The sequence below is a fragment of the Macaca nemestrina genome, chromosome 12, assembly GCF_043159975.1.
Source record: "Macaca nemestrina isolate mMacNem1 chromosome 12, mMacNem.hap1, whole genome shotgun sequence".
Classification (NCBI taxonomy): domain Eukaryota; kingdom Metazoa; phylum Chordata; class Mammalia; order Primates; family Cercopithecidae; genus Macaca; species Macaca nemestrina.
Window position 1 is genome coordinate 1,380,741 of NC_092136.1, and position 23,920 is coordinate 1,404,660.

General features: G+C 59.3%; 1 protein-coding gene across 7 annotated transcripts in view; it reads right to left on the reverse strand.

Moving 5' to 3' along the window:
* Positions 1-2,332: 2,332 nt before the first annotated feature.
* LOC105469804 (MOB kinase activator 2) overlaps positions 2,333-23,920 on the reverse strand; it is a 70,504-nt gene continuing 48,916 nt past the window's right edge. For 2 of the 7 annotated variants that reach the window (XM_011721346.3, XM_071074048.1), the window contains exons 2-5: positions 12,668-12,828; positions 12,338-12,431; positions 4,154-4,278; positions 2,333-3,366 (exon numbers count right to left, since the gene is read on the reverse strand). In XM_011721346.3, the coding sequence (XP_011719648.1) occupies positions 3,050-3,366; positions 4,154-4,278; positions 12,338-12,431; positions 12,668-12,828 (697 nt within the window). In that variant the 3' untranslated portion in view covers positions 2,333-3,049. Of the gene's footprint in view, positions 3,367-4,153; positions 4,279-11,513; positions 11,609-12,337; positions 12,432-12,667; positions 12,829-18,607; positions 23,622-23,920 lie in introns of those variants that run through there. The other 5 variants (XR_011610397.1, XR_011610396.1, XM_011721344.3 and 2 more) reach the window with 5 other exon arrangements.

Consider the following 23,920-nt stretch of genomic DNA (forward strand, 5'->3'; position numbering starts at 1 on the left):
CAGCTGTGACTCTTCTCAACGCCCAGGCCGGTTCCTCCGAGCCCCTGGAGCCCCACTTGCCTCCATCCTTCTACCACCTGTTTAACAACATCACAGGCTTTTTCTATCACCCTCAAAATTCTTTCAGCCTCTGCCCGATTCCAAAGCCACTTCCACCTTCCTAGGTGTTTGCTACAGCAGCGCCTCATGCCTCAAACCAAAATCTGCCTTCATCTCCTGTTGCTGCAGTTGCCATGAACTTCGTGGCTGGAGGCAAAACGAACTTATCTCAAACGGGCCTCACCGGGCAAGTCAGCAGGGGCGCTTCTTTCTGGGCTCCTTCCTTTCCCAGCTTCTAGGAGCTGCCTGCGCTGCTGACTCAGGCCCTTCCCACGCTGCCTTCCTGCTCAGTGCCCTGGGCCCTCCTGACAACACTGGGCCCATCCAGATAACCTCCCCATCCCCAGGTCAGTGATCGGGAACCCGATTCCATCTGCGGCTTCCATCCTCCTATGCTATCTAAGGAGACAGTCTCTCAGGATTAGGACACGGATCTCTTTTGGGGACCATCATTCTACCTTTCAGAACAGAGACCTCAGAGACTGGGTGAGCTGGGGGGTGAGGGCTGAGCCCTCATCACTGAGACCCCGCTCAGTGTACAGGCCTCCTGTTCACAGAAGGAAATGGAGGCAGAGGCAGGGAGGCTTGGCCAGGACTCCAGGTCTTGCAGCAAGAACCCTTCCCAGCAGAGGACGGCGCACAGCAGTCCCCTCAGCCCAGGAGCGGGACGGTCCACCAGCCTGTGGCCTAGCAGCAGGCGCCCCCAACACCCAGCGCCAGCCCTCATCCCAGGAACCCTTCCCAAAGGGACTTGTGCCCGCAACTCCCATGTGCCCTGGGGACCCTGCAGCTGCATCCTGAGTGTGAGGCCGGCATGAACGCGCGCCCTGGACACCTCCTAAGGCCGTCCCGCAGGCTCCACACACATTTCATCTGAGGCTCCAGCTGGAATCCCAGTGTCCTCCTAGCCCCTCCAGGCCCTGTGGAGCCAGTCCCCAGCCCCCTGTGCCCCGCAGCGCTCTCCGTCCAATCTTCCTCCTGGCCTCCGCTCGGCAGCCAGGCCCCAGGTTTGCCAGCATACAGCGACCCAGGCTGTGTGCCCGGTTGGCTCCCTGTGGCCTCAGCCAGGAGCTCCGTGCACACCCCAGCCAGGAGCCTTAGCCAGAGAGGGCAGCCCCACCAGGCCACCCGCCTCCGTTCTTGCCCTCCCTTGCCGGGAGACCTCCTTGCTGCCTAGGCCAGCGCTGGTCCCTGCCTCAGGCTCCTACACTCAGCCCCTTCAGTCAAGTTCTGTGGGTGTCCTGGGGCCTCCACTCTGGGGGTCCACGCAGAGCATCAGGGGACAAGGGCAGGTGGCACCCAGCAGGCCTCCCTCTGGGAACTGGGTTTGGCTCCAGGCACTGACTCACTGTGTGGCCCAGAGTCACAGTCAAGTGTGGGCCCTCGCGGGGAGGTGGTGGGCGTGGATGTCGGAGCAGATGCCGCCAGCTGACTCCAGCCATGTTGAGAAACCCAGAGGCTGTCAGTTCTTCAAGTGGGAGGCAGAGACAGGGCAGGGGAAGGGACTCTGACCTGCAGCTTGGTCCCTGGGAAAGCCAAGAACGGGCCTGTCGGCCACAGGTGCACCACGCAGGCTGAGCCCGAGGCCAGGGGAGCACCATGACCTGGACAGGCCCCACTAGCTAAGCAGGGGGCGGGGGGCTGCACGAGGTCACTGTGCAGCAGGTGCCACTGGCAGGGACCCACAGTCCTGAGGTCTGTACCAACTAGGCCCTGACCCGGGAAGCCCCCTCTTCCCACTTCTCAGCCCACTCAGGTCCCGATAAGCCCCAGGCTTCAGTTTAGGGCCCCTCTCCCTGCAGCACGTGCCTACCCACTCCCAGGCTGAGGACACAAACCTGCTTGCCCCTGGGCCACACTGTCCCGGCCAGGAAGGGCCCCTGCGGCAGAGCCACTGTTTCGGGTTGGCTGGCCCAGAGCCCTTCGGAGAAGATGTTCCCAGCTGACTGCAGCCACATTTGAGGGTCCCCGCCACCAGCATGGGGAGAGGCAGGTGGCTGAGGTGGCTGGGGAGGGCGAGTGACACGGGGTTTGTGCTTCCCCCACGGCACCTGCAGGCTGGCTGTGGACCCTCAGGCAGTGAGGGGCGAGTCTGCTCTGAGCCCCACTCTCGGGGCAGCCTCCGAGGTGCCCGTTCCTGAGGCTGCCCACCAAGGAAGTGGCCGGGCTGCCCACAGTGTGTGTGTGGGGGGGCCGGGGGGGGGAACCGAGACGCTGAGACGCACACAGGCTCTGACCTGAGAGAATTCTTTTTATTACGAGTGAACAGATGAACTAAGGTAAGCGGGTCTCAGCCTTCTGCTGGTGCAGCATCTCCACGCAGGGCCTCAGCCCCGTCCTGGCTTTGCCTGAGGACTGCACCATAGGCGTTCCCTGGGCATGGAGGAGGCAGCAGGAAGGGGCGACAGGAGCAGGTGCAGGGCACCCCACACCACAGGCCTCCCCCACCTCTGAGCTGCCAACAGCCAAGACTCCTGGCAAGGCCAGGAGAGGAGGGGGTGAGAGGGAAGGAGGGGTCTCTGTGAAAGCAAGCCCCACCCCCAAAGCAGAGCAGAGACCCAAGTCTGCAAATCACACCCTCCTGGGGGAGACGCCCCCACCAAGTTCCTCCTTTGAGGCCAGCAGCACCCGAGGGAGGGCAGGGGCTGCACGGAGACCAGAGAAAGGAAAACCCCACAGAAGAAAACTCAAAGCTTCAGTCCACGCGTGTCTGCTGAACGAGCAAACGGGCCCAAAGGCTCTTCTCTACAAACGGCACGCATCCATCCGACAGGGGGCCGCAGGACGTGGCCGGGGCTGTCTGCGTCTGTGCAGCCCACGCCAGCGCAGCCCGGGGCCCTCTCAGACCTCACCACACGCGTGCCAAGCACATGTGTGCACACGCAGATGCAGGAGAGGACACACACCACCGTCTTTTTGCACACGTGCGCCCCTGTCCAGCCTGCGTGGCTCATCTCTCCTTCACGTGGTTCTGTGCTCCCGGGCCCCCGCTGCCGGCCCCATCCCCGCTGCCCCCACTGTGGACCCCGCCGGCCCCGCTGCATAGCACCTCGGTGAGGTCGTCCATGATGGCGGTCTCTTTGGGGTCCAGCAGGTTGAACTCCCGAGCAAAGAGGATGAAGTGGACGTAGAGCGTGTTCAAGTGTCCGTGCAGCTCCAGGGCCAGCGTCTCCTTGAAGTGGGCCCAGTAGATGTGCGCCAGCACGTGGAACAGGTGTCTGCAGATCTTCCGCACCAGGGACTCAAAGGAGCTGGGGAATTCTCTGCCTGGGGGAGGCCACTGTGTCACAAGCTGCAGATGTCCCTTGGCCCCAACAGAGGCCAGGCCCCTGGCACCCATCCTGGTGGGTCTGGTGCCTGCCACCCACATCCTGACCCTGCCACCCTCGGGGCTACGAAGTCCCAACAGCAATAGCTTCTGCCCACCAGCAGGCACCACAGGGACTTGCCAACCCCAGGTCCGGGCTGCTGAGACCTCCCTGTGAGCTCAGGCTCCGGAGGCTGCACCTGCCCTGAGGGCTGGGCGCTCGCTGGGCCATCCTGGCCACCTCCTCAGGGAGGGGCCTGTGACTGGGCACTTGGGCCCCCGTGTCTCCCTGATGGACACCTGGGGCCCTCTCTCGGGCCAGGATGGAGGTGGCAATGGTGGCACAGGCCTCTCCTGTTGTCCCCTGCTGTCCCTCTGGCAGCATGGGAGTGGTGTGGAACCCCACCACATCCCACCAAAATCTGGACACAGGCTCCGCGGCTGATCCCCAGCCCAAGCCCCCACAAGGTGGACGGTGGTCTCTGCGTGAGCGGCACAGACCAAGAAGGGCCCAGAGCAGCGGCATGGCCCAGAGGGCCAGGGAGACGGCCCTCGGCCCTGGCCGGGCTGACTCCTGCCCAAGGGCTCCGGCCTCACCTCACAGCCCAGGGGACTCCATGCTAAGCAGGGGCTGGGGTGGTGCAGCTGCCGCCCTCCATGCCTCTGCCCCTCGCAGCACAGAGGTTTGGTCCTGAATGCTCCCTGCACCCCCGCGAGGACGACCGCCCAGTGCTGGGGGAGACGAACCGTATTTTGTGGGGAACACGTCCTCATCCGTCACCAGCTTCTGCACGGAGCTCATGACGAAGTCAACGTACTGCGGGGCCGTGCACTTGACCTTCTTCCCCCGCTCATCATACCAGTAGTACTGTCTGTGGGGACAGAGACACGGTCAGGGCATGTGCCTGCTGCACACCCACCCAGCCAGCGAGTCCCTCCTGCTCAGGTCATCTGCAGGCAGAGGCAGCGCCAGCAGCAGACGTGTGGCGGACTCAGGCGTCTCCCTCCTCGGGCAGACACACTGTCCCCGCCGTCTGCGGGGACCACGCTGCACTCCATGGAGGGGTCTGCCTGAGCTGACTTAGAACGACGCCAGGATCATGCCGGGGACCCTGCCAGTCACACGGCTGTACACGCGTGTGATTAAATGAAAGGGATCATCTTCATTTTCTCCACTTCTAAATGGCTTCAGTTGTATTCATTCACACAAATGTGTGCTGCTGTTTTTCTGTGGCATTAAGCACAGAGGCTCCTTCTCTGCCCAGGAAGCTGTGCTGTGGCTCGTCCGCCAGGCCCCACCCTTTGGGAGCGCCCCGCTCTGACTGCTAGAAGCCAAGTCCCTCTCCCGGGAAACCAGGCAGTGCAGTGGCCTCTGTGGCACCTGCAGTCCACAGACTGGCCAGGACAGGGACCGGCCCCGGAAGGCCCACCCCGAGGCCTCCTCTTGCCCCGGTACACAGGGCCGCCTGTCATGTCAGACTCGTGGCCCCTGAGCAGGCTGGAGCATCCTAGGGACATGGACACCCTGGGTTTGCCTCTTACTGTTGGGTACAACCATGACAACAAGGGTGTGCTCTAGTTCATAAGGTGATACCCAGCCCCTAACACCCTTCCAGCCCCAGCACACAACCAAGACCCAGGGCACCCACCTGGTGGCCACCACCCCTCTCCCCCTGCGATGGTGCTGGGCCTCAGTCCTCCAAGGCCATGCCTACAGCGGCTGCCCCCGCAGGCCTGAACCAGAGCATCTGGGGCCAATACCCACCCACAGGCAGTGGAGAGTGCTGTGTTGGGAGTGCTTACACCTGAGACACAGCGGCTGCCCCCGCAGGCCTGAACCAGGGCATACTGGGCCGATGCCCACCCACAGGCAGTGGAGAGTGTGGTGGGAGTGCTTACACCTGAGACACGGCCAACACTATGGGTCGGGGTTTCCTCCCCGAGAGCCAGCTCCCAGCTCACCCCAAGTGGGAATGGGCCACACAGCACAGGGCAGCACTGGCCACTGGGCAAACGCCCCTCCACACTGAGACCACAACCACCATCGCCTCCACCGCCCCAGCTAGACCGATGGGCAGCCTCCCAGTACTGGGCTCCACACGAACCGCTCCCACCCTCCTCATCCAGCCACGGTTCCTCTTGGAATGGCCCCGGGTGGGGCAGTGCCGAGAAGGATGGATCCAGGCTCCACTCCGGAGGCCGTTCGTCTCTTAGCCGGCTCCGAGCATCGTGCCCTGGGTTCCAGAGCCCACCAGGCACCTGGGGAGATGCCCCAAGGGCTGAGATGGGGCCACTGGGGGCTCGCCCGCTTCCCGCACAGCCAGAGAAGCCATCCTTCCAGCTGGACACAGGACCTCCGGTGTCTCCGGGCACCCCTCTGCTGTGTCCAAGCAGCCCCTCAGCCTGTGCACTGCAGGTACCAGGGGGGTCACCAGAGTTACCAAGAGGCTAGAGGATGACACTGCAAGCCCCGCATGCTGGCACTCCGCCCTCTGCAAGAGAAACAGCCACCAGGCCACCTCCCAGCACCACCAGGGCCCTAGGACAACCCCCTCCCAGCACCCACCTCCAGAACGCAAACCAGCTCTCACGTGTGCCCCGTGTGGGGCGGAGTCGGGCCACCCGAAGGGGAAGTGTGGCCCCAAAATGGACAGGCCATGAGGAGGGGGACACAGTGCCCACCCCTGCTTCTCAGGTGCCATCCTCGCCCTGGGGCAGCTCTGCATGACCTTCGCGCCCACCTGCCCAGGCTGTAGGCCTCACCGTGGGCATCGCCACCGGGCTGTCAGACCCTCTGAGAATGCAGAGACGACAGTCCTTTCAGTATCTGCTCCTCGAGAACCATGTGGAGAATGCACATATCCCCACTGTCCCGGGGTTCCCAGATGGTGTAGCGGAGGCCCGGGCCCCTAAGGGCCAGGCTGAGGCCCATGTCTCCAGGACGAGGACCCAGCCAGCACGGCCCAGCAGTCTGCAGGAGTCAGACACTGGCTCCAGGGACCCTGACACTGCCCGCTGACATCTGACGCACCTGGCCACAGGAATACAACAGGTCTCAAAACAGTGGAGGTCAGAGATGGAAACCCTTTTCCACGACGCAAACCAACAGAAAGTAGCAACTGAGGGACACTGCAGATTGTCCCATCTGTTCTGAAAGATGGAACACCACTGTTTCCTGTACTTTTTGAATTATCAGTAAACCGTTTCTGGTATACAGTTCTATGAATTTTATCCACACATGGACTCACGCATTCAAGACCACAATCAGGACACGCAGCGGCTTACGTGGCCACTCACAGCCGTGCTGCTCTGTCCCCAGCACCCCGGGGGTGGCTCTTCAGGAATGGGCCGCAGGAAGGAATCGCACCGTGAGGGTCCTCCCGATCTGGGCCCCTCTTGCACGCAGGAGGTCCCTGGGACGCAGTCACGTGGCGGGAGTGTTGGGCGTCCACGGCTCCTCACTGCCCAGATGCTGCCCCTGCAGACGGACATGGCGTGCTCATCTATCCACCTGTGTCCCTGCCAGCAGACACAGTGCCAGGTGGCCACACCCTCGCCAGCACCAGTGTCCCGACCGGCATGTGAGCAGCCGGACGTGGGTCTGCTCCTGGCTTCAGTTTGCCTTTCTCTGATTGCCAATGACACACGATTGCCCCGGCTGCCATCCTCACACCCTCTTTGCTGAACTGTCTGCTCATTTATTTTGCTGACAGTTAACTGGACTGTTTTGTTTTCTTATTGCTGAGTTGTATACGTTCTTTATGTATTCTGGATATCAGTCCTTCGTGGGATGTGTGATTTGCAAATGTTTTCTCTCCCAGCCTGGAGTCTGCTTCTTTCTCTTAAAAGTGTTTTGAAGCAAAAAGTTCTAAATTTTGATGAAGTCCAATTCATTGGTTCTTTTCCATCAATGGATGGCATCTTTGGTGTCAATCCACGAACTCTTTGCCTAATGTCAGGTCATGAGGATTTCCTATGGTTCCTTCCAAAAGCTTTGTAGTTTTAGACGTTTGCATGAGGCATGAGGGTTAGGTCAGCGTTTGGTTTTTGACACAAATGACTGCTTTTCCCAACAACATTTGTTGAACAGGCTGTCCTTTCTCCCTTGAATTTATTTTGCTCTTTGTCAAAACTCTGAGGGCCCCATTTGCGTGGGTCTATCTCCGGACTCTCCATCTCTATCGACAGTCCCCTATCTCCGGACTCTCCATCTCTGTCGACGGTCCCCTATCTCCGGACTCTCCATCTCTGTCGACGGTCCCCTATCTCCGGACTCTCCATCTCTGTCGACGGTCCCCTATCTCCGGACTCTCCATCTCTGTCGACGGTCCCCTATCTCCGGACTCTCCATCTCTGTCGACGGTCCCCTATCTCCGGACTCTCCATCTCTGTCGACGGTCCCCTATCTCCGGACTCTCCATCTCTGTCGACGGTCCCCTATCTCCGGACTCTCCATCTCTGTCGACGGTCCCCTATCTCCGGACTCTCCATCTCTGTCGACGGTCCCCTATCTCCGGACTCTCCATCTCTGTCGACGGTCCCCTATCTCCGGACTCTCCATGCAATACTTACTTCCTATCCTTTTAACATGCACTGGGTCTACAGTGATACTCCTCTTCACATCCACAGGGTTTAGTGACATTCACTCCTTTTTACTGATCATTGTATCTTCTCTCTTATCTTTGTACTTACTACAGGTTTACCAACTTTATTATCTTTCCAAGTCATCACATTTTGATTTCACTCATTTCCCCTATTGTTTTAAAAATCAATTTCACTGCTTTCTGTTCTTATTTACTTTCTTCTGCTTGATTTTGATTTATTTTGCTCTTTTTCTAGTTTAAGTTGGAAACTTCAGATTATTGAAAGTCATCTTCTTTTTCTAAGAAAGCATTTAATCCTGTAAATCCCCTCTAAGCACTGCTTATGTCTCACCAATTCTGACGTGCTCTATCTTCCTGTGCAGTCTGTTCAAGTTTTTTTCTTGAAGCATCCTCTCGGACCCGTGGATTACTCAGAATGTGTTGGTCTGCAAGTGTCTGGAGACCTTCCTGTTCTGTTCCTCATCTCCAGTTAACTCCGCCACGGTCAGAAAGCTTACTTCGTACCGTTTCGATTTTTTAAAATTGTTAAGGGCTCTTTTGTGATATGCTCCATTTTGGTGGCTAATCTTTGTGAAGTTGAAAAGCGGGGTGTTCTGCTGTTGAGGCTGCAGTGTCTGTGTGTGTCATTTCAACACAGCCGACTGGTGGGTCATCGGGCTCCATGCTCTCGCTAACTGTCTGTGGGGCTCTATCACTGAGAGGAGGGCTGCAATGCCCGGCTATCAGGTCTCCGCGCAGTTCAGTCCGTCCGCCTGCTTTGGTGGAGAGCCCTGCTGTCTGGTGCACACACGTTTCAGGCAGGATTTCAGTTCAGTCAGTCCGTCTGCTTTGGTGGAGAGCCCCGCTGTCTGGTGCACACGTTTTGGGCAGGACTTCTTCTTCAGGAGCTGCTCCTTTTCTAAATAGACAGCCTTTTTGTTCCTGGTCATTTCCTTGCTCGGAGTCTCCTTTGCACTGACACGGCCACTTCCGCTTCCCTCTGAGCGTGTTTTCTCAGCACATTTTCTGTCCTCTTACTTCTAACCTGCCTGCACCACAGCGTCCAGAGTGATGCAACACACAGGATGCTTGTGCCCCACATTCCTATGTTGAAAGCTTAACCCCAGATGCGAGGGTATCTGGAGATGGGGCCTTTGGGAGCTGATGAGGTCGCAAACGCTCATGAACGGAATTGGTGGCTCCCTCACCCCGCCTTCCTTCCAGCAAGAAGGCGCTGTCTGTGGACCAGGAAAGGGGCCCTCAGCAGACACTGAATCTGGCTATCAGACCCAGTGACATGGTCAGTGCCCCCTTCCTGGTCCACAGTGGATCTTCACCTTGGACTTTCAGCCTCCAGAACTGCAAGAAATAAAATTCTGTTGCCCACAAGCCACCTAGCCTACTGTGTTTCGTGACAGCATCCCAAATGAAATACGACAAATGAGCTTCCTGTAGACACCAGAGAGTTGGTTTATTTTAAAAATCCATTCTTATAAGCTGCGCTGTGACTGGTGTGTTTACACCAGTCCCGTCTGTTGTTCTGTTAGCATTTAGGTTTTCCATTATTTGCTGTTTGTTGCCTCTGTTTCTCATTCCTTAGGGTATTTCTTCTTTCCCGCTTTCTTCTGGGCCATTGAAATGTTTTTACATTTCATTTAAATTTACCTATTCTGATTCCGACTGTGTCTCTTCACACAAGCTCTGCAAGGCCTGCTCAAAGGGCTGGAACACGCACCTTAACCGCACATGCTCTCCACGGCACCCACACGTGCGCTTCCCCTGGAGCATAGCAGCTCTCCTGCCCACAGTCCCACCGCCACCACACGCCCCGCCGCTGCCACAGCTGCCCTGGGAACGGCGCTGCAAGGGCACTGTCAGACGCTGCTCTTGTCTTCTTGCACCATCGCTGGCGTCTCCACAAACACTCAGCGGGGGGAGGTTCTCCTGTCAGGAGACGGCGGCAGGGAGCCCCTGGAGCAGGTCTGCTGGCTGTGAGGGCTCTTGGTTTTGAGCGACTCTGGACACTGGCTGGATGTGGAATTCTGGGGTGACCTTTCTTTTCTCCCAGCACTGTTAAGATGTGTGGGGCTTCCTTCTTCCTTCTGGTCTCCCAGGTTTCTTTTTTTTTTTTTTTTGAGACGGAGTCTCGCTCTGTCACCCAGGCTGAGTGCAGTGGCCGGATCTCAGCTCACTGCAAGCTCCGCCTCCCGGGTTTACGTCATTCTCCTGCCTCAGCCTCCCGAGTAGCCGGGACTACAGGCGCCCGCCACCTCGCCCGGCTAGTTTTTTGTATTTTTTAGTAGAGACGGGGTTTCACCGTGTTAGCCAGGATGGTCTCGATCTCCTGACCTCGTGATCCGCCCATCTCGGCCTCCCAAAGTGCTGGGATTACAGGCTTGAGCCACCGCGCCCGGCGGTCTCCCAGGTTTCTAACAAGTGCCACGGTCATTCACTGCGGCATCTCGTCAGTACCGGACCGCCATTGTCTGGCTGCTGACAGACGACGGCTGCCAAGGGTTTTTCCTTCGCCCCCAGTTCTCGGCGTTTGATTGCGTGCATCTGCAAGTGTCTGTGAGCCTTATTTGGGGTTTGCTCAGCTTCTTAAGTCTGCAGGTTTGTGTCTTTGTGTTCTCAGCCATTACGGCCGCAATGTGTTTCTGGCCCCGCCCCCTTTCTCCCCTCCCTAGGAGTCAGACATCAGACTTTCTGGGACTGCCCTACAGGCCCCAGCAGGGAGGACACACGCCTCAACCCCAGGGCCCTCACACAACCCAGGCAGACTTGCTGGTCTTTTGGGTGGCAAGTGGCCCTAAGGCCCTCTGAGAAGCCTCCGTGTTTCTCTTCGTTTGAGTGGATTTCTGTCCCTTGGTTTGAAAGGATTCCTGGGAAGGCATTACGTGAAATTAATTCACACACATCTACACATCTACCACCGCCGTGATGCCGGCTCCAGATGAGAAGGACCGAGAGGCACATCTAGGTGGCCTAGGCCCTCCAACGGGATGCAGGTCTGCCCAACACCACATCCTGTGCTCCTCCAAGGACCCCCTTTCCAAACAAACCCAGTACCACAGAATACACAGGAGCAGAGCCACTGGGAAGGGTGCCAGGCCCCACCTGCCCAGGAGCAGAGCCTCTGGAAAGGGTGCCAGGCCCCACCTGCCCAGGAGCAGAGCTGCTGAGCCAGCGCTTGGCCACAGGTGGCTCCAGAGCCACAGCGGACACAAGGCTCTCGTGTAGCTCTCGGGCGCTGCCCTGCCACCTCAGGACCCGTCTCCATGCCTGATCCACAGAGGCCACTGCCCTCTCACATTGAACTTGCTCCTCTCAAGGCCATAAGCACTGTCCCCATCTTCCTGGGCCATGCCTGGCTGTGACACCTCATCTTCCTGGGGAATTAAGAGAGTGGAGCCAGCTGTTGTCTGCATCTGCCCCCGTGTCACCCATAACCAAACCAAGCTGTGACCCATCAGGGCCATGAGGGCGGGGCCCAGCAGGGCTAAAGCCAAGGGGTCGCCTGCCACCTGCCTGTGCAGAAGCTCCCCGTGGCTTCTTGAAGGCAGAACTCAGCTTTGTCTGGGGACCACGTCTCCCTGTGCCAGGGCCAGGAAAGCCATGTCTGTGGGCAAGATGACTTTCAGGACGCGCTCACAACACACGTTCTGTCCCTGACCTGTGTGCACTGACGACAATGGGACATCAGGGAAAAGCTTCCGCCCTCCTCAGCCGCACACATCCCAGGCCAAGCCCAGCAGACTCAGCCTCCTCCTGCCTGCAACCTCCAAGGCTGCCTCCAGCAACCCAGGCCTAGCAGCGCTCCCCCAGGTGCTACGCGAGTGACGCGCTCAGGGCCACTAAGGGACACCCACTTACTGAGGAAATCAGGGCGCGGTGCTTCCAGGAGAGAGCTACCGGCACCGGGCGTGTTGGACGGTCACAGAGAAGGCACCTGAGCTCCCACGAAATGAGTGGCCGAGCAAGGAGCTGTGGCCTGCCCAGCCCAGCCCTCACTGTCCCACCCAGAGCTGTCACGGTAGCCGGTGGAGAAGGGCTCTCTGCAATCTTAGGGCATTCCCTTTGGGAATGTCTCTGTCCCTAGAAACATAGCCCATCAATTCCCACCAGCTCCTGCACCTTCTGGGCCCCACTGGGGACCCGGGTGGCTGGGCCACTGGCCCCGTCTATGGCCCTCCCACAGGAAGGTGAATGCTGTGGAAGGCTTGTGCCAAGGTTTCTCAGGGTCTCCAGGTAAGCACGGAGTCTGAGAGGACAGAAGCCTGGGGCAGCGGGGACTCAGAGCCCACCGAGTCTCCCAAGAGGGAGCGGGCTGTAGCCAGGCAGCACTCACGTGTTGCACACGGCCATCGTCTGGCATGCCTCTCCTGTGCAGAACTCCGAGATGGTGCTATACTGCAGGTTGATGTGGTGGAAAAATGTCGTGGCTGGAAGAGAAGAGAAGGAGCCAGATGTGAAAAACCCCAGAGCTGAGCCACCCGGTCCACCCTGCTTCCAGCAACAGGTGCAGGAGCTCGGCTGGGTGAGCTCTGCCTGTCCATGGCCGCTCTCTCCCCACAAGGCAGGGGGCTGCTGAGCACAGCTGCGAGGGTCCTCCTTGAGGAGGGGCTTCGAGGAGGAGCGGGGAGGAGGGAAGGGGACCCCGCCCCAGGCCCCTGCGCACTGTTGCTGGCCAGCCACTCGTTAAGGTCAATCTCGCGGGGCAGCACCACCAGCTCCTTGAACTGGAAGTCGGTGATCCTGGCCTTGGTGTGCTCAGGCTCCAGGTAGGCCTTCCTCTCCTCCGCAGCAGGCTTCTTGCCATTGGGCTTGGCTTTGGACTTCCTGCCAAGAGAGGAGACATGGTGTGGTCACTGCATGCCCATCAGACCCAGGGCCTGCCCACAGGGTCACTTTTGGCCAGCGCAGGTGTAGCGGCAGCTGCCCGAGCCCATCGGAGCAACCCTGACTCCCTGCCAGGCTCCAAGGACACCAACGGGACATCAACGGTGAGGCTGCTCCGCAGAGGAGCCAGTGCAGCTGCCCTGCATGGCGCCTCCAGGGAAGAAGGGCTGGCGCTCCCACTTGCCACCACAGGCCCCTGCACAGAGAGCATCTTCACCCCTCACCACCTCCTCCAACCAGGAAGGGGCCGAGGATTAGGGCCCCCATCGCCCACCTTCCAGTTTTCCAGTGCTCTTGGAAGGACAGGCGAAGCAAACCCTCTCACTCCTGGCTTCTTTGGAGTTGGCCGGCCTGCCCCTGCCCCTGGTGGCCCTGGTGAAAACATACCGCAGGCCTTGTGAAGGGCACCTGCCTTCCTGGCTGGCCTGAGAGCACAGGGCCCCTGGCATCAGGCGGCAGCCTGGCCTGCAGCTCCAGTGTCCCTGTTGTCCACCAGGCCTGGGGAGGCCACAGGGTGATGGGGATGGGGGACAAAGGTCTTTGCAGCAACCTGACCTTGTCCTTATTTTTTTCCTTTCTTGTTTTGAAAAGCTGCTAATGGTTTATTTAAGAGAGAAAAATGCTCCCTGACTGCCAGGGAAATGTTTCCCTTCAGCTTCTCACAGCAGATCTTCGCCTTAAAAGGCGACCAGCGCAGGCCTCTGGGGGCAGTGCTGGAGCGGCCAGAGCCAGGCAGTGGCAGGGGCAGGGGCAGGGGCAGGGGCAGGGCCCACGGGCCCCGGCGCTCCCACTCCGCCATCCCTCCAGAACATAGGGCGTGGGGTCTGAGGAAAAGGAGGTGTAGGTGTGGATGGGCCACATGCAGCGTAGGCACTCGGGGTCCCCATGGTACAGGGGTGGGACAGACAGGGACTCGAGCTTCCGTGTAGCCTACAGCCCCTTGCCCCAGTACAGCGAGGCACCCAGACTCCACACCAGCCTCTGCCAGGCCATGCCCAGTGTGTCCACCACAGGGAAGGCTCTCCCCATGACGCTGGGCCTGGCTCTGACCAGGAGGCAGGCCTGCACCTCCCTGCCTTGAGCACTCATGGCAGACCACACCCCCCGAGGCAGCGACAGCCTGGGCTTGGCCCTCCCATTTGGAGGGGTGGGTTGCAGTGGGGGCCCAGGCTGCCAAGTGGGCTACAAGCCATCTCCCTGCTCTGTGTCTTAGGAGCTGTGTCAACCGGCAAGCTCCTGGTGGTGGTTACCTGGCGGTCATGCAGGGCTGCCAGCAGGAGCAGCTGTCAGCTCGCTCACTCTCAGGGTGTGCCCCAGGGCCCACTAAGGGAAGCTGCCCTACTGACAGTTCCTGCCCTCTCGCCAGCCTTCCAGGCCGGGGCTACCTTCCATCTCTGGTCCTCAGAGAGGGTTGGGCAGGGCGGAGCCTGGAGACCTGGCTTCCCTCTCCCAGGCTCTGGCTGTGGTCAGGAGCGACCAGCACTGGCGCCTCAGCCTCCCTGCCTCCTCCCATCCGCACCTGCTCTCCTAGCACACAGAAGAAAACTGTGCACCAGGCCCTCCAGGCTGGGCCTCCCCAAGCTGCTCCCCCAGTTTCACCCTGTCCCCAGCACCCAGGGCTGGCCGGGCCCTGGAGCTTGGTGCACTGTGAGACAAGCCTCCTGCGAGCCCACCTTCTTTGGACCTGGTCACTCATTCCAATGGGGCAGGAGGACAGGCACTGACCCAAAGGTAGTAGGACCAAGGGGATGCGCAGGACACGGCCTCTGCTCCAGGAAGGGCTATGCGGGCACCAACAGAGGGACTTCCACGGGAGAGCCCCAAACGCCTGGCAGCACCCACGTCTCCCTCACCTCAAGTGCCCTCCTTCCCAGAAGAGCAGGCTCTCAGCGAAGGCCCAGGCCCAGGCTGGAAGCAGTCACCCTGAGGCAGCCCATTGCTCGGTCCAAGCCAGCAGCAGTTGCTGAGGAGGCCTTAGAGCACAGGACACCTCCGCAGCGCCCTCCTCGTCCTTAGTCACTCTTGGCTTTGCCCAGCGGAGAAAACAGATGTCTGCTGCGCCCCCCGCAGGCTCACAGGCTCTGAAACAGGCTCTGTGCCGTCCAGGCCCAGGGGTCTGCCCAGTCACGGCCTCAGTGGCCCAGCTGTCCCTCACCCAGGGAAGTGCCGAGGCCCTGCACCCTGCTCCCAGGAGCCTGGGGGCACAGAAAGACCAAGTCCTTGGATGTGGAGGGAGGACTAAGGGAGCAGGCCCCGGCCACAGGCAGGACAGAGATGGCACTGAAGGGACCAGGGAGTGGACACTGGACCTCAGCCCACCCACAGGGCTCTGTGACCACTTGGAAGAAGCAGAAAGGCAGATGGTGCATGCACAACCCCCAAAACAAAGTCCCTCACACTGTTCCCAGTCCAACAGGTGGGCTCTGAGTCTGGGTCCCGCCTGGCAGGCACCACGCACTTGGGAGGGGCTGGGCCGGAAAGAACCACCTCCCTCCTGCCTCCCACACACTCACCAGACTCACCCTCCTCCCTGCTCCAGATGCCCTGCCCTGCCCGCCACAGGGGTCTGCACCCTGCTTGTGGGCACCAGCTGCTGCTCTGCCAACTTGCCCATCTTACACCAGGCCTAGCAAATTTCTCCTGGTCCTTTAAGAGCCTGTCAAATGCCACCCTCCCCATTCTCGCCAGTGGTACCCATGATACTGTGCCAGTCAGCCTCCTTGTCACCCAGCAAGCACGTAACCGATCCCTACTGGGAAGAGAGGCAATCCCTGCTGGACATGAATTTGATGGGCAGGGGAAGGGGCACAGGGAGACATCAGTGCTGCTGAGCTCCTGTGGAGAATGCAGACAGCCACACAGTCACCACACAGGGGGCCTCGCCCTGCCAACAGCAGGTGCACACTGCTTCACAGGCAGGGGGAGCTGGGGAGTGGGCTGGGAGCTGCCCACTCCTCGTCCACCCTGAGGGACGAGGACAGCACAACCCAGTGCCCCGCGCCTGTGCCACGAGCATCAACTTCATTATCACAGGGACAGGACCCTGGCCAGGCCCCACGGCCCACAGGAATGGGGTGCTCCCAGGCTCAGGGACCCCCACTCACCCAGAGCGTACTTGCTGTGGAAGTCAAGAGAAGCCTGTAGATCCTGAGGTGGGTGGGCAGCAGCAGCAGGTGGCCCTCGTCTGGCACTTCCCACCACAGGTCAATGCCAAGCGGTGGGGCAGGCACCAGGGGCCCAGAAATGCAAGTCCCCAAGCCCAGGCCTGGAAAAATACGGTGACCAGGCAGGGTGTGGGGTGCAGGAGAGAAAGGCCCGCAGGCACCGCCTCCGAGGAGGGCGTGGTCCTTGGACCCCACTCAGCCTTCTGCACCAGGCCCCTCACGCTGCTTGGTTGGGGTGAGTGTCAGTGCTGGCTGGTCCGCCCAGAGCCTGAAAGTCAAGGCTCCCAGTGACCCCTTTCCCCAAGACCCGGCCAGGCAGAGCCCCCAGCAGCCACCCAGGGCTCAGCACACCTTGCTGCCCAGGGTGCACGCCACGGGCGCCTCCCGTCACCCCAACATGCAGGGGAGGGCATCACATGCTGGGGTGCTTGGCACCACCCCCACCCCTACATTTCTGATGTGGCCTTCTGGATGTTGGGTGGGGCCTGAGAACTACATTTCTTTTTTTTTTTTTTTTTTGAGACGGAGTCTCGCTCTGTCACCCAGGCTGGAGTGCGGTGGCCGGATCTCAGCTCACTGCAAGCTCCGCCACCCGGGTTCACGCCATTCTCCTGCCTCAGCCTCCCGAGTAGCTGGGACTATAGGCGCCCGCCACCTCGCCCGGCTAGTTTTTTGTATTTTTTAGTAGAGACGGGGTTTCACCGTGTTAGCCAGGCTGGTCTCGATCTCCTGACCTCGTGATCCGCCCGTCTCGGCCTCCCAAAGTGCTGGGATTACAGGCGTGAGCCACCGCGCCCGGCCGAGAACTACATTTCTAATACAGTGTTCTAACCCGAGTCCTCCCTGGGTGCTAACCTCACTTCCGTCACAGGGCCTCAGGCCGAGGGGTGGGAAGGCCCCCGGAGCCCCTGTCCATCTCTCAGCACAGCCTGCACTTCCCACAGGCTTCAGCCAGCCGGAAGCTGTGGAGTGTGACTTCTTCTCTTCTGAGTTTAACTGTCTGCCCCCGCAGACAGGTCAGCAGCCCCAGACATAGCGAGCTTTCACCAGCCTACTGTGCCCTCCGCAGAGAGTCCCACTGAGAATGAAAAAGCCAAGATGGCACAAGGAATGCCTGCAGACACCTCAGACCAAATGTCCACACAGGCAGGCGCCGCTGCTGTGCTAGAACCTCAGCCCCACGTGGCTGCCATGCTCTGCTGCGCCTCGGCCCCTCCACGCGTCCAGCTCCCAGCCAGGGTGGAGCTCCAAGCGTCCGGCTCCCATCGCTTCCCTTGAAACCTCCCTGAGCCCCAGGGAAGGGACTCTGCCCGTCTTCCTTAGGGCCTGGCTGGGCTCCAGGCCTGCCTCTGTGTTTCCTGTGGAGCTGGTTTCAGCATTTGGCCTCAGACACAAACACGCTGGCACACACACACGCACACATGCCAGTCCCCTCACACCACTGATGTCAGGCACCATTCCTGATTTGAACTCAACGAGTTCTGCCAACCTGCCCACACATTTCCAAAACCTCCCAGTTTCACCTTAAGATAGGACATCTTCGGCAGGGTCCCCGGGAGGCACCCTTGCGTCTACTTGTGGAGTCCTCCGTGTTGAACGCACAGGTGATCAGGAGACAGGGAAGGAACCCATGAAGAGAAAGATGGAGCCGGGTGCCCAGGGACAGGCAGAGGCACGGAGATGCAGACGCGTGCCACAGCCCCCGCCCCTGGAGGGCACGTCCAGCAGGCCACGCTCACCTCACACCCCTACCAGGCAACCCCACCAGGGAGGACGCGCCCACTGCTGCAGCTGGCTGTGCCTGCCCCACTCCCCTGGCCCCTCATGCCCACACACAGGTAGGTGCAGACCCCCCCCACACACGGGTGCACGCGCCCACACACGGGCGCACATTCCCACACACGCCTGTGCACACACCCAGCTGAGTGGTGTGGACAGGGAGGCACCCCTGCAGCAGGTCAGAGAAAGTACAGGTAAGAAAAGTCAAAATGGATTTTCCGGCAACATCCCTATGGCAGCCAGCACAAAACCAGGTGCCCAGGAGCCCCATGCCACTTCTCTGGACAAGGCCACACAAGGACAGGCTCCAGGTCACCTCTGCCCGAGTGGCTGAAGCCCCTGCCCAGGGCACAAGCAGCCGAGGGCTGGGACAGAGACAGGCACACCTGCTGGTGGCGGAGGCACCACACCCTGCGGGCTGCGGGCGGACACGGCAGGCTCCTGCGCTGGCAAGGTGGGTCAGCCCTGAAGGCCGAGGACACCGAGCCCTGCTCCTCTCCCACAGAGCAGCAGGAAGTGCAGGCGGCTAAGGAAAGCTCGACTCGGCAGGGCTCCAGAGCAAACCCGCCAGGCTGGCCCGGGACTGCACAGCTGCCTCTGCCCTGGACAGCATGCCGGTTGCCCGGCACAGCTTGCTGCACAGCCGCCGGCCACACAGGGAGGGCAGCCATGGACACAGTCCGCTGCCTCCCCAGCCTGACGTCCTGGGGGCAAGAACAGGACAGACAGACAGATGTCCTACACACCGCTCCCCCGGCCAGGCCAGCAGGTGTTACCTGAGCATTTTGCTGACAGCCTGAAGCACCATTTTGCAGCAGAGTCCGGTTTGCGGGGACTGGCTGGGCAGGGCTTGGTCTTCAGGGAGACTGCAGTGGTCTCCCAGCATGATGTGGGCAATGGGGAGGTGGGGAGGGCAGTGGAGGAGGGGAGGTGAGGAGGGGAGGTGGGGCGGGGTGCTGGCTGGCCAGCACTCACAAGTGCCTGCTGCCGGGCCCTGCAGCCTCTCTCGGCCCTCCACCCTCACTCCCTGACCAATGGGACGCCTGGCAGAGACAAACAGCTGCTCCCTTTCCAGAGGCAAGGGCCGGCCAAGGCTGGTTAAATAAGGGAGCATCTGAATCGGCCTTTCCAAAGTGGCACGGCTGTCAGAAAAGGCGGTGGGGGTGGGACCAGAAGGGAAGGGACAGGGCCGTCCTCGGCCTGCAAGAAGGACCCATCAGAGAGGTCCCGGGGTCCACCTCAAGGTCCTCTGGTGCCAAGCCCCCAGGAAAGCCCTTCTGAACACAGGTAGCAGCTCTGCTGATGAGCTCCAGGTTGATGGCACCCCCTCACCCTTGTCCGGCCCAGCCCAGCCCAGTCACTACTCGAGCTGGGGACAGACAAGATGGGCCGCCCTGCCCTGCAGTGTGTACACAACTGGAGGCACTCAAAGTGGCTCTCCCACTGGATGGCCCTGGGGAGAGAAGGGGCCAACCAGCTTCTGGGGTGCCTGGACGGTGCTGGGCTGAGGCTGCGGCCAGCCAGGGCCACAGGGCACCCAGCCCAACAGAAATGCCCAGAGCAGCTCCCCATGGGGGCACACGGAGGGGCATGGCCCTGGCCTTCCTTCTGGCTGGTCTGCACACAGTAAGACCGCCACGTCCCGAAAATGCAAACACCTGAGAGGACAATGTTGTCTCCTCGTCCTGAGTCAGTGTGGACCCCACTGGCAGCTACAGCCCCCGACAACACGGGCTCATCAGAAGCCCCACCCACCCACATGGGAGCCGTACTTCCTGTGCTTCCTGCTAATCAAGAGACCCCAGCATCTCCAGCCACTGCCCCTCAGAAGCTGTCCCAGCACCTCTGTCGGTGTGAAGCCCTGCAGGAGTCAGGACACAGCCCGCGGCACCGGCTGCTGCGGGGAGCACACGGCCATCAGGAAAGCAGCCAGGGCTCACCCCTATCAACACCAGCCACCATGGGAGCTGTGGTGTCTCGACTGCATGCACACACACAGCCTGGGCGCACGGGGAGATGGCCAGCACAGACACACTCTCCAGGAGCCACAGCGGAGGAGGATGGCCCCAGGCCAGCCCCGCCTCCCTAAGCAGCAGCAGCAGCAGCAGCAGCAGGCCCAACAGGCTGCAGTTTCATTTTCCCCACTAGGCCAGTCCCTAAGCCACGCTCTGAGCAGTGCGGAACTCGTCTCTACAGAACGAACAGCCCGGTGAGGCTCAGGATGTCCACGTGCCCATGGGCCTTCCTCTGCCCTGACAAGGCCATCCCACAGCCCTGTGGTGCCACACACACCCAGGCACCGTGCTCCCGGCTGCCGCTCTGCCCTCAGGGGCTCCACCAACAGTAGGGACACAGGTGCTGGCAGATCACCCAAGCAGCAAAGGGAGCCACAGGAAGAGCGGGCTCCGGGCGTGGGGAGGCCCCCGTGAGTAGCAGGGCTGGGACCAGAAGGTGCACGATGCAGACCTGCCCACTCTTGGGAGGCATGAGCTGCTGGGGGCTGGAGGGCACAACACAAGGCACGCTGGGGATGGTGGAAGCTTTGGGCACAAGAAGCCAGAAAACGAGGCACGGCAGCGGTGAGGGTGGCATGGGGGAAGGGAAACAGGACAAGGTGCCAGGTAGGGTGGGCAGAGCACATCAAATGTGCCCAGTGGGTCTGGTCAGCACATGGCAGCTCTGTGGCTTATGCCACTGTCCTGAGAGGGCTGGGCTGGCATGCGGAGGAACGTCCACCTTCTTCTGTGTTTGTTCACTGGGGCACACGTGCAGGGAGCAGGTATTCCTATTGATCAAAACTTAGGGGGTGCGGCGGTGGTGGGGAGGGCCAGCCGGAACCCACAGACACTGAGCTACAGACACCACACTGGGAAGAGGAGCAGACGCAGAGCAGGCCCTGCAGACTCCACGGGGAGCTGCCACAGAGGCCCGCAGGCCAGTGACAGGTGCCGGTGTGGCCTGACCCCGCCACCCCAGAAAAGGAAGAGCAAAAGCACCTTCCGGGCACAGCCAGGGCCAGGAACAGAGAGCACAGGAGCGGGGCAGAGGCACCACGCAGTGGGGAGCAGTCGGAACCAAGGCGGGATGGGGCGGGGGCACGAGTCATATGTCTGTGTCGGAAGTTATTTTACCTTTAATAAGCTTTTCGTTTTTAGAAAAGTGTTAGATTTACAAAGAAGCTGCAAACACAGAATCCCCACAGCCCCACACTCACTCTTCCTATTGCTAACCCTTACACTAGGATGGCCTGTTCGTTAACAATGAACGAATCCATATTGACGCAGCAAGGTCCACACCTGACTGGATCCACGTGCTGCTCTCCTCATGATGAGGCTGGGCTGTGGGTGTGGGGAGGAAGAGCACAGAGGGAAACGTCCCTCTCGTCGCCCCGTACCCAAGGCCCGTCCTGTCAGCGCGGCTCATCGCGGGAGGTGCTGCCCGATCTCCTGGCTGAGGTTGTGACTGTCAGGTCTCCCCATGCAAAGATGCTCTCGTACTTCCCGTCCCGCACTGCACTCTCGAAGGAAGCTGCTGCACGCAGCCACACTGAAGGGGCAGGGACCACTCTTTACCACGCTGACGGGAGGGGTAGCTATGGGAATTACTGGAAGCTCTGCACCAGACAGCGGCCTCTTCTCAGTCACTGATTTATATATTCAGCCATTTGTTTATATTGGGATGAAGTCACAGCTATTGAGGCTGCACTCTGAGCTAGAACACAACACTGCTTTGTTTTGTGAATCACACTGTCCGTCCTTGGCCCTGGGGAGCTCCTGCCGTTGGCTGCTGGGTCCCCTGACGCGCCCCCATCAACAGACTTTTCATTCTGGGGCATGTCCTGACTTCCCAGCACTGTAGGGCGCTCCAGGTTCCTCCTGCATTCCCTGCCCTGGCCCGGGAATCAGCCCCTTCTCCAAGGAGCCCTGGTTCTTTTTCATTGGAGAATATTAAAAACTGGCCAGGCATGGTGGCTCATGCCTGTAATTCCAGTATTTTAGGAGACCAAGAAGGGACCATCACTTGAGCCCAAGAGTTTGAGACCAGCCTGGGCAATAAAGTGAGACCCCATCTTTACAAAAAATGTACAAATGAGCCAGGCTTGGTGGTGAGTGTCTGTGTTCCCAGCTACATGGGAGGCTGAGGCAGGAGGATCACTTGAGCCCAGGAGGTGGAGGCTGCCGTGAATCACACCACTGCACTCCGGCCTGGGGGACAGAGCGAGACCCTGCCTCAGAAAAGGAGTGAATGAATTAAACACTGAGACCCGGCCAGGCACGCTGATTCACATCTGGAATCTCAAGAGCACTTTGACAGGCCCCCAGGTAAGTGAGTCCCTTGAGGCCAGGAGTTTGAGATCAGCCTGGGCAACACAGCAAGACAAGACCTCCCATCCCTAAAACAATTTAAGTTATCTGGGCGTGGTGGCACGTGCCTGTTGTTTCAGCTACTGAGGAGCTGCGGTGGGAGGCTCGCTTGAGCCCAGGAGGCTGGAGGCTGCAGTGAACCGTGACTACACCACTGCACTCCAGCCTGGGTCTACACAAACGAAAAACGACACACTAAGATCAAAGCACTGGGTGGACTCACTGCTAGTGGGTGTCACTGCTTCCAGGCCCTCTCGGCTGGAAGAACACGGAGGCACACGTGTGTACACACATGCACTCAGATGCCTCAATCTCCACCTACATGGTGACATTTGTATCTACACTAAGCTAAGCAGGGGTCCCCCCTGAGGTCTCCAGCCCACCCCTGCAGCCATCACTGCCTCGACCACACTGGCCAGACGACCACACCTGCGCATCTGTAGCCTCCCCTCCAACGAGGAGCCTCCTGGAGAGCTCCGTGTTTTCAATCATTTTGTGAAAACAGCACAAGACGAGCTCAAATGCTACGGAAGCAGCACAGCAATGCCCCTGGCACCCTCACAAAGACACAGGGAAAGGGGGTCACTTAAAAGCGGCACAAAAAAGTTTCACGGTTGTGTCTAGTGAAAATCAAAAAGAATAAAGAAGAGAGTAACACCCCCACTGCCAATTAAAACATCCCAGAAAGACACACGTAACACAGACCAAGACACACAACACAAAGACACACACACAACACAGACGAAGACACACAACACAGACGAAGACACACAACACAGATGAAGACACGAAACACAAAGACGCACACACAACACAGACAAAGACACAACACAGGTGAAGACACACAACACAGATGAAGACACAACACAGATGAAGACACACACATAACACAGACGAAGACACAACACAGATGAAGACACACAACAGACGACACACACATAACACAGACGAAGACACAACACAGACGAAGACACACAACACAGACGAAGACACAACAGACGAAGACACACAACACAGACGAAGACACACACATAACACAAAGACAGAGAACACAGACGAAGACACACAACACAAAGACACACACAAAGACACACAACACAGACGAAGACACACAACACAGACGAAGACACACAACACAGACGAAGACACACAACACAAAGACACACACAGACTAAGACACAAAACACAGACGAAGACACACAACACAGACGAAGACACACAACACAGATGAAGACACACAACACAGATGAAGACTACAACCCAATAAGACAGGGAAACAATGAGATTTAAGAAAATATTTGAGGCCGGGCGCTGTGGCTCACACCTGTAATCCCAGCACTTTGGGAGGCCAAGGCAGGCAGAGGTCAGGAGTTCAAGACCAGTCTGGCCAACATGGTGAAACTCCATCTCTACTAAAAATACAAAAATTAGCCAGGCATGGTGGCAGGCACTTGTAATCCCAGCTACTCGGGAGGCTGAGGCAGGAGAATCGCTTGAACCCGGGAGGCAGAAGTTGCAGTGAGCCGAGACTGCACCATAGCACTCCAGCCTGAGGGACAAGAGCGAGACTTCGTCTCAAAAAAAAAAAAAAAAAAAAAAAAGAAAAGAAAGAGAAAATATTTGAAAAAAGAGGCAAAATAAGAATCAGGAATGAGAGGATAAACCATTTTTGAAATGACGTCTAAATTAGAAAGAATACGAAACCTCCACAATGTCCAAGTAGAA